This window comes from Montipora foliosa, chromosome 3 (assembly GCF_036669935.1).
Source record: "Montipora foliosa isolate CH-2021 chromosome 3, ASM3666993v2, whole genome shotgun sequence".
Taxonomy (NCBI): Eukaryota; Metazoa; Cnidaria; class Anthozoa; order Scleractinia; family Acroporidae; genus Montipora; species Montipora foliosa.
In genome coordinates, this window is record NC_090871.1 from 45,221,578 (window position 1) to 45,231,577 (window position 10,000).

Below are 10,000 nucleotides of genomic sequence, written 5' to 3' on the forward strand. Positions count from 1 at the left end.
AATGGACTTCTTTCAAGACATTCTCAACGACTGTGAAACAGGAAATGTGGTAGGTCATGTGGCACCCATTGCATGCAACTTTAAAGAGGAACAGAACTCGGATGAGGATGAGGCTTTTAATCAAGATGAAAGCTTGGTTTTTGAGAGTCCTAGTCTCAGTGTACCAGGGATCATGGGTTGGCTGACAGGATCACAGCATAAGCCAATTTCAGGAAAAAGGTTTAAAATACCAGTTTATTTTGACCACGACTGTTTAAAGAATAAGCCAGGGCACTCTGTTTGCTTTCCTGTTGTTAGTGCTTGTGCGAAGTCCATAACATTTCCAGTTCAGCATTTACAGAATGCAGAATCATTTAGAGAGCTCTTGACTTTGGCTTACTGCAAAAGCCAGGCTTTTGGCAGGCCATAAACTAATGAATTGTTCGACTATAGGTGCCTATTGCCCATCAACTGGAAAGAAATAAAAGAACAAATTATCATGGACTGAACAAAGAAACATTTCTTTATGCATGGTTTACACAGGCTGAAAATTACATGATACATGAAAATTACATGATCAGTCACCCAGTTGTGTTACAGTTGTTTTTCATTTCCCTGCAATTTGAGTGCACCTACATGGTTTCCAAGGAAATAACAGCCCATCTAGCCCTCTAGCTAATATGCTGTTGGCTTTTTTAGTAGAATCGATAGACACTGTAAACATTGTTTTGTTTTTTACTAGAAAAGACTGTTTTACTTTGCACAATCAGTTGGTTTATAATTTGACTACATATAACCTAAACTTATATGGTGCATATTATGTTCCAAAAAAGGTCTCAGTTCCTTGTCAAAGTTAAAAGGTACAATGTATAGGTTATGAGTGGAATAGTCAAGACTTCATCATAAAAACCTTCATCATGTTCACTCTTGTGGGCTTTGTTCATGTGTAATATCTTTGTTCCTGTTATTCTCGGTTTTCACATGACGTCACAACCGCCATGTTGGTGCCCAAAACAAAGAAAAGGCGGCCATGTTGGTGCCCCGACCAAATCCTCCGAGAATTTAAGTTTTCGTTGAAAAACATGGCTGTTGATCACGTGAGTGAAAACCAGCAATTACACAAAAGCATTGGGTGATATATCTGCCATTTTGACTGTTCCATTTGTTTGCATGTTTAAAAGGAATGTTGCTTTTGGAGTTTCACAGTGCTGCACAAACACTGAAAGTATTTCTCGGTCACATTTGCCTGTTACCTGGGACAATCATATTCGAGTTTAAGCTGATATTATTAACAGATAGAAGCCATGGCAGTATTCACCAGTTTCTTGCAATTACAAAATTTTGCATCCCATTGGCCACAGGGAAACACCCCAGAAATGTTTTGACATTCACAGCTTTATATATGCTACACTGAGAGTTAAAATGATATCAGTAGCATAGGACTTGACAGTTTTAACTTAACTTTGGTGTTCAGATTTGTACTCAAGTTTATTAATAAAGATGGTATGGTTTACTAAGAAAGACTACAAAATAACATTTTCTTCTGGACCATTTATTTTTTATGGGGTGGTGAAGCATGCCAAGAAAATTAAGGCTGCAAGGGGTGGGGGCATCAGAAAAATTTGCTGTGTAAGGGGGAAGGCACTTAAAATAAGCACTTCTAAGCGCTGAAGTATGCAGTGAAGTGCAAAATTTCTACCAGAATTCATGGGAAAGCAAGGCCCTGGACCCCCTGCTTTGTCATGTGCCAAATAGCATGAATGTAACTCTACCAACTATTTTGTTGCAAATACATATTACCTCACTAACAATCACATCTCACCAATACAGTTAATCGGTGTACAGTACCAGCATTGTATTGTCGTCACACTTTAAGGTCTGAGAAGGAGGAAAGTTCCAGGAAGTTAAAAAAAAAACAATTTAGAATTTTAAAAACATGTTTTGGCAGATTTTAGCTGATATCTTTTTAGTTTCATCTTGATAGAGGTTATGATATTTACATGTATAGCATGAAGGGGTCATGTCAAAAATTTAGTCTTGCACATGGGGAGCAGGGTATCTATATCATATACATCACATCTATCAAATATTTCACCACCCTTTCTCCTATAATATACCCCATCAGGAATGAATGATCCCTTACATCCCTTTACCCAGGTGCTGAGGCCTGGCCTTTCATCTTCAGTTAATCACACTTACTGGTGTTTAGAGAGTAAATTATTTAAGAGCCATTGACTGCACAGTCCAATAATGTGTTGTATAACTCTAAACCTTCTCTCCAAATGCGAGGCCTCTGTGAGTCACAAGTGATGGTAACATACTGGAAATACTCCTGATAGTCATTTCTATCAGCTCGTTCTACTAACTGCACTCTGGCATATTGTAGCTCATCGTTGGGAACATGTGCTATCAAATTAGTAGCCCCACCATGAATCTCGGGTAAGTATTATAAGGAATCTGGTCGTCCAGACACAGTATCATGTCTTGACTTGCGGATGTAATGTGTGTTCCAATGGTCTTTTAGCTGCTCAATATCCTCCTGAAGTAACTCTACAAAGCAGAACCACAAACACTCTGATTCTAGTTCACTAGCTGGATTAAAAGTTCCTTGGTGTTCTAAATCTTTAAAGAAATTTATCCACCAGTTTGTTCTGCTTCTTCTGAAGTACGACCACCATGCCTCTGATCTCTGATTTCTGGGAGATCGTACGTAACGATGACTGTTTAAATCATCTCGAAAAAGCTGTGTATGGAAGCCATTAAGCCATTTTCAGTCCCCAAGTCTGTAATCAGTTTCTGAGGACATCCACCTTGGTGTTCAACTGCATCAAGATAATAGGTCGCAATATTATGCGGCCAGTTGTTTGATCGCGTTACATATAGCCATAATACCTTTCTACTCCATCCATCGATGCAGGCGTGAATTGGAAAGCCGAAAGGTTTGAGTTTGTCGTACCCATCGCAGTGCCATGTATCATTTGGCCCATTGTTCCTGTAGGCCCTTCTACGAAGGCGGTGCGTCCTTTTAAGCTTCTTTCCTCTGTTCCTTCGGGGTCCAATTCTTTAAGTAAGGCTTCTACAGTATAGAGTGGAACACCAACACCTTGCATCTTCAGGGTGTGCCAAACATGCCTGTAGCCTCCCATGCAGTCAGGTCCATCTAATAAACTTCTGATCTTGTCTCGAACTGAACCCACATCGTACTCCATATATCGTCTTTTTAAACCGTATTCTTTCAAGCGCCTTTTCAGCGTAGCTATACTCATTCTAACACCATGGTATTTATCCAGGAGAGCAAGTATTTCATCATAAGTAAAGCCTTTGTTAAAATAATCGCGAATCGTAACCTCCTCGCTATCTCCGTCCGCCATTTTGTGTGATGTGTGACTGGCCCAGCCTTGTTCCCAGGGTCTCTCTTGGCGTAAAACGAACGCAAGTGTTGTCACTTCCGCTCTATAATTTTAACTTCCGCCGTTACTTTTCACAATTTTTTGCTGTAGCTTTCACGAACTTTTGCCGTGGCGTTCACAAACTTTTGCCGTGGCGTTCACAAACTTTTGCTGTGGTTGTTTTAAAAATCAGTTTGCTCACCTAAAACTTAAGTCAGCGAACTTAAGTTAATGTTGACGCTACATTTTTAATTGTGTAGTATAAACTTGATACTTTTGCCGTGATACTTGTGGGCCACCGTAAAAACCTGACCGAAGAATCACACGTTTTGAGCTTCCCTATTGTGTAACTCCGCTGATCGAGCTTCTTCCTTTTTGAGCCATACAAGAGCAACGGGAAGGATTCCCGCGCACAGCATCAAAATTCCCGCAACTCTAAAGGACCAACTGTAGCCATCAAGCTGGTCAGCAAGGAATCCTGTAAAATTGGCAAAAAGTTCACTTTTACAAGCCTTGCTAATACCTGACTTTGAGAACACTAAATACATACAATCAGGTGAGTCTAGGACAAGAGTACGCCTTTAAACAAATGAAGGGGTTAGTTTGTATAGAAAATGCGGTCCTGCGTCGGTGGGAGAGTAAGACACGAAACTTTGATTTTATCAAGAGTTGATAAAGGTCGAATTACCGCAGCAAAAAATTGCTCTGACGAAGGGATAAGGCTCGAAACGACAGCCATTTTATTTTTTTCACGGTGTTGATTCGTCTTACTTAGAACATCATCGCTGGACAAAAGTGACGTAGGCTCTAAGGCCGAGATTGGAGCCTTTCTAAATACCGAAATATTCGCAGTCTTATTGAAAGTCTATATTCGGTACTTTTGTAAAACCACCTTTGTTTTACTTCCCGGGTGCGAACCAGCCAGAGTTCATTATTCGATGCTGACACAGAGAATCTCACTCTCTGGGGACAAAAGCTTTCAAGTTGGTACTCATCAATTATCTCTTGCTTGAGCGTTATAACTTCCATTGGACCGCACGTTTGATAGCCTCGGAATATTAACACATATTCTATCGTGGAAGGACGGTGTGGCAGTGGTTATTTTAGCGCTCCAAACTCCCAACCCCAAGATCGAAGATTCGAGGCCTAGATCTTTCAATGAGTTGTTTTCTGTACGAGAAACGTCTTCTACACTTCCCCACCTACCGCAGTTGTATCAGTGGTTAGCGGCGACATACTTCGGGGCGTAATCCTGCAATGGACTAGCATGCAGTCCGTTGGGGAAGTAGCAATGCTCTCAGTTAATTCCTGGTCATTTATACTGAAAGCGGAAGGCACTAAATAGGAAACTAAAGGTGCTACAGACTGCTTACCTGCCAGAGGAGGTCCTCCCGCAATTCCTAGGGAGATTACACTGCTTCCGAGTCCGATCGCGGCCGCTCTGTACTTCTCATCCACCGAAAACATGAGTAAGGTGTTCATGGTTGTAACAATAATGCCATCACCAACTCCATAAATTATAGCAAACATAAGAATTCCTTTGTAGCCTTTTATTATAGGAAGCCCAGTTGTTATGAATCCCACAAGCAAGACACCAAACTGATAAACAAACGTTGGATTTACCCAGGAAATGTCGCATAATCTTCCGGTGACGAAGCGCGCCACTGAAGAAGTTAAACCAATAAATATAAAAAGCTTGGATGCTGAATCAGCCGAAATGCCAAGTTCAAGGCAGTGCTTGACCTGGGAAGAGTTAAAGGAATGAGTGATAAAGAGCTCTTTTAACAAGCACCGGGATAGGCCCAAGCCGCGTACCCTAGAAGCTACGTTAGTCGCTGGCTTACGTTAGTTAAGTCGGTACAATCATTGGCTCGGCTTAGGGTGCCTCACAGCTGTCCAAAGTACCGGGCCGATGACTTCTTAGTCTCCTAATCGCAGCCGTTCTTTGTGTGGTCGCGGAGCGTTGCGTGACTACACAAAGAACGGCTGCGTAGGAGACTAATGGCTTCTAAAAGAAAACGAACAATCGCTTGGCAAGCGGAAATTTTTGCAGAGAACAACTTCTCTTCTGTGTCAAAAAAATATAAAAAAGGCCTTTACTGTGCTTTCTTTTGTAATGAGGCACACAGGGTAGTGATAAGAGCAAACCAAGAAATACATGTAGCAACAAGTAATCAATGGCCGCTCGTGCTTTTAGTTAGTTTTTTCGTGCTCTTGTCACTTCCTTGTATTCTATAACATAAAGTAGCGATGCAAAAGCCATTTTAATTGTTAGTGCAATCGTCATCTACATGAAGACCCATGATTTTTGAGTCAATGAGTCAATGAAACTCACAGTCAATATAGCAATTTATTAAGCCTAAGCCCTCGTTTCAGTGATTAGGCCTAAGCACTCTCTGAAATTTTAGCTTTCATTTTATGGGTTAGGGTAACTCCACTAACTCATTGACTGATTGACTCATAAATACTTGATACTCCATCTACATATATGCTCCATGCAGTTTTAACGTGAGCGTCAGTGTACCACAAGCAAAGTGCAATTATGAGAAGCGGTGCCGAGTTTTTCCGCGTTTGACGGCAGCACGCAATCGGTTTTGCGGCTTGGGCTTTTGGTAGGTTTAGAGAGAATGATTTTTATCTAATCGCAAGCCGAGCAGAGAGTCTGAGACTCAACTGCCAACCGCTGTGTGGTACTATCAGTGGCTCAGTTATCAGTTATAAGTAAGAAGGGAACGACACAACAAGAACTCACCAAATGCAGCTGTGGTGTGAAATGCCCAAAGCACATTAACAGGAAACTCGCTATTAAGATGGAAAAACGAGGAAACTTGAACACTGAAAAGTCTAGGAGCTTGCTTGTTTCCTCTTTGATTCCTTCCTTGGAAAAAGAAACTGATGATAACGAAGGAGTTTTTAACACGCTGGGACTAGGCGAGTCCCAACTCTTCTTAGCGCAAACTTTATGGTCGTTACCCTCAAAGCCTAGGCTTTCTTTGCTGTTACAGAGTACATTTTCAGAGTTCTTTGTGGTGGGTTCATTTGAAGTGGAACAGAAGTTATCAGATTCTAATCTGATTGCTTGATTTGTGCTCTCGTTTTCATCACTTAACGGTTCACTGAATGAGGCGCTCAGAATGCAACCAAAACATATGAATGCAATTATGATCCTGAATGCACCACGCCAACCAACCAAATCTACCAGCGACTGGAGAATGGGACCGAAGATAAGGACACCAGCACTTTCACCGACTGAAACGATCCCTACCGCTAATGCTTGGTTTTTTCGAAAGTTCTTGGCGGTGATGAGGAGGGAGGCCAAGTAAATAAAGGATACGCCCAAACCGTATAAAAAACTGTATGTAAAATACATCAAGGCAAGACTACTTGAATACGATGATATAAGCAAACTCAAGACGCATAAGACACCCCCAGTGATGGCAGTGAAGCGACATCCAATTGATTTGCTCAGAATTGACGCCAAAGGACTGAGTAAATATGACAAGGCAATTGCGAGGGATCCAATCCAAACTGAAAACACGAATGCGGTAGATAAGAACAGCATCAAACTAACTCTTATTTTTATTGCACCTTTCACCGCCATACGTACTCTGAAGTTCAAATTTCATTCACAGGTTTCGCTTCTTCGCAAACACCACTGTTGTCGAGAAACTAGTTATGCAAACTGATTTAGCTTCTTTGTAAGTTTAGTCAGGCTCCCAGCCCGCGTACGGTAGAGATTGGAAACTCTTTCAAAACACTATTTTGAGCGAGATTGTTTACCGGTAATAGAAAGTGACGGCCGATTAATAGGCTGTCTATCAGTGAGCTTGAATCATTCTGTGAGTTCATTATCAGAAAACAGTTAGAAAACAGTTAGCTGACATGGGTCGAAGGCTGGCCGCAACCTACGTTGTGATTGCCAGATTTCGGTTTCTGTATTGAACAGTCTGCTAACTCAATCGCCGCAAATATGATTAGCGACAGTAAAAGAAGGAAGAGAAAGTTAAACAGCTATGAAACTAACAAAAGCCAAGTGAAAAAACGTTTCTTCAACTGTGTAATGGACATGAAATGAACGCTAAATTAAGCAGTTCCCAGCAAGCATGAAAAAAAATCCAGGCTTGAAGAATTAATGGTACTCAAACCAATGAAACTGCCTTATCAACTGAGCTATACCCTGCCAGATGGTAGCTACATACTAGGGGGTTCAAGTTATATCCTTTACGGTTAAATGATGGAACATATGCAACATAAGTAATGGGACATGAAATGAAAAGTGAATAAAGTCCCTCACATACTGTTGTAGATTCAAGTCATCGTCATTACCTTCTTTAATTTCTCAAAACACTAGCTGGACAACCTTTGAGTCTGAACATACAAGAACATGGAAAGAAAAAGGGAATGGTCAATCTGTGAGCCAGCGAGCCATGCGGGAAACATTAATTAATTCAGTTCTATTAGGCTTAGATTCAGAAATTTAGGCTACAATCTTAGACAAATTAAATGGAAAATTGTCACCAATCCTTCTCCCAAAATCAGTGATGTGGAAATGGCGCGTTTTGGCCGTCACACGGCTTCATCATTGCTTTTGGGTGAAGTTTAATCTGTCCAAGATTGTACATTAAGTCTAAATTGAACCTAAACAAGGTTTAGGTATCAGCGCTAGCATTAGCTTATCACTCCCATGGCTCGCACTGTGTCCTATCTCAAGGAAAAACGTTCATTCCTCGTTCCGGATTCATAATCTTCTTAATAAATGGGCTAAAAACTCAGAACGTAATAAACATAGTAGGCGCATGACCATTCTTCGGTCATGTGACTACTATGTAACCACACATAGCCATTCAAACTGATGAAAGTTGAGCATTTTAACCAAATATTTACTTTTTCAATTGATCACGAATGATTTTTAACTTTTTTTAGTATTATTTAGGATGTTTATTACAACGAGTATCCAACAACATTTTTGGCAAAGATTTGGTTTCTCGACCAGATTTTGCAGTGTGAGGACTTACCATGATAATTTCATTTTGCCCGCAAGAAAGAATACCTTTTTCCTAAATTTTATGAAGCGCGTGATTACATAACACTGAAGTATTATCTAAAAACTGGGATATTGGAAGATAGAAACCAATGACCTCTCTCTTACCAGTTTCCTCTCTGCCATGTCCAAATTCATTCATAAGTTCAGCCAACAAAACGCCAAAGCTCATGAAAAACCCAACACTGGTTGCAACATAAAAAGAAGCGCATATGGCTGCGAACCACGACCATTTACTATCAGGGCTATGTCTCGTCCTGCACATTTGAATTCCTGGCTTGATTTTTTCCAATAGTGAAGGAAAAGCTCTATTCAGTTTTTAAAAGGAACCAAGGCCTTTTTTACAGTGACGGAGCCATCGGTTGTTGTTCAATGATGCCGACTTTTACAATAACACGAGCTGTCCTTCAGTTCGGAGTCTATTGCCATATGTCAACTGTCAACAGACGAAAGCACTTTCACTAACGTCACGAAAACGTTCAAGGAACATTTTTAAGGGCAAAGCAGCTCTAGTTTTTAGACGAACACACTTCGTGAGACGTCTGCAACAAGATAAAGAAGGGGTTATGCCATTTATAGAAGACCTCTGGAAAAGGGCTTTCCTGTTAGCAGAGGTCTCTTTTCTTTTTCATTCTCTGGGCTGACGAGTACGGGAAAAGAGACCTCTGCGGCCAAGGGTCGAAACTCACTGTGTTCGGCTGTGTTGAGCATGCGTGGCGGTTACTTAGTGACCGAATCTCACCGAATCCTCACATGATACTTCATGTTGTGTGGGCTCACTTAACAACAGCGGAATTACGGGATCACGCAAATTGTTGTCGGATTGCGTGACTCGCAGCATAGGCGTAGATCGGAGACCTTGGATCAAGTAATTGCAAAAATCCCCCGAAATCACGAAACAACATGACCAAATTCAACTTCAGCAGATTTATCAGAAATAGCCGACAAGTGAGTCTCGGACCACGAGGTAGCCGTAATAAGGGAAAGATTCTCTCCCCAATCCCCTCTCGTCGCGCCAGCTACGCAGGCTATTGTGCCGTTTCCGGTCACTGTGCACTTCCGTCACCAGTTATTATGATTGATATCGAACTAGTCACATGATGCTTGTTTCCTCCCTTTCCACTTCTTTCACTCGGCACTTCGAAGCTTCGGAGCGGGAATGCTGGTCGTCTCTCTTAGGAGTGTAAATTGCGGATTTTGGTCTTACTTGGGCTGTTCTGGGCAAAACGCCATCGCACTAACCTCGACTACAAACCGTGAGTTGTTCTTCAGTATATCATGCAATAGCCTGAAAACCAGTTATTAATGTTAAAAAACGTTCCTAAGTATATGAGTTAGAGCGCCTTTCGTATGACCTTGAAAAAGTGTTCGCAATTTGTTTCACGGACCAATCTTTGGCAAGATTAAAACAAAGCTTCTCCTTATTCCCGCCAAGGAAACTCCTCATATGGGTAGTAAACAGTTTTATTGCCCAATCACGTTACTGCATTTCAAATGACGTCAAAGCGAAATGCCCGATTGCTTTCCAAAAAGTTCCATGGGGAGATGACAGTTGTTTGCATCCGCGTTCGCTAAGTCGATGAACATTTGC

At 41.3% G+C, this 10,000-nt stretch overlaps 1 protein-coding gene and 1 pseudogene across 7 annotated transcripts in view; both read right to left on the reverse strand.

Moving 5' to 3' along the window:
• LOC137997482 (monocarboxylate transporter 2-like) overlaps nt 1-10,000 on the reverse strand; it is a 26,539-nt gene that overhangs the window by 13,179 nt on the left and 3,360 nt on the right. The window contains exons 2-6 of one of the 7 annotated variants that reach the window (XM_068843514.1): nt 9,652-9,697; nt 8,518-8,951; nt 6,121-6,896; nt 4,742-5,111; nt 3,680-3,846 (exon numbers count right to left, since the gene is read on the reverse strand). In XM_068843514.1, coding sequence (XP_068699615.1) covers nt 3,689-3,846; nt 4,742-5,111; nt 6,121-6,896; nt 8,518-8,674 — 1,461 coding nt within the window. In that variant the 5' untranslated portion in view covers nt 8,675-8,951; nt 9,652-9,697 and the 3' untranslated portion in view covers nt 3,680-3,688. Of the gene's footprint in view, nt 1-3,679; nt 3,847-4,741; nt 5,112-6,120; nt 6,897-8,517; nt 9,698-10,000 lie in introns of those variants that run through there. The other 6 variants (XM_068843515.1, XM_068843513.1, XM_068843518.1 and 3 more) reach the window with 6 other exon arrangements.
• On the reverse strand, nt 2,201-3,350 carry LOC137997484 (uncharacterized; annotated as a pseudogene).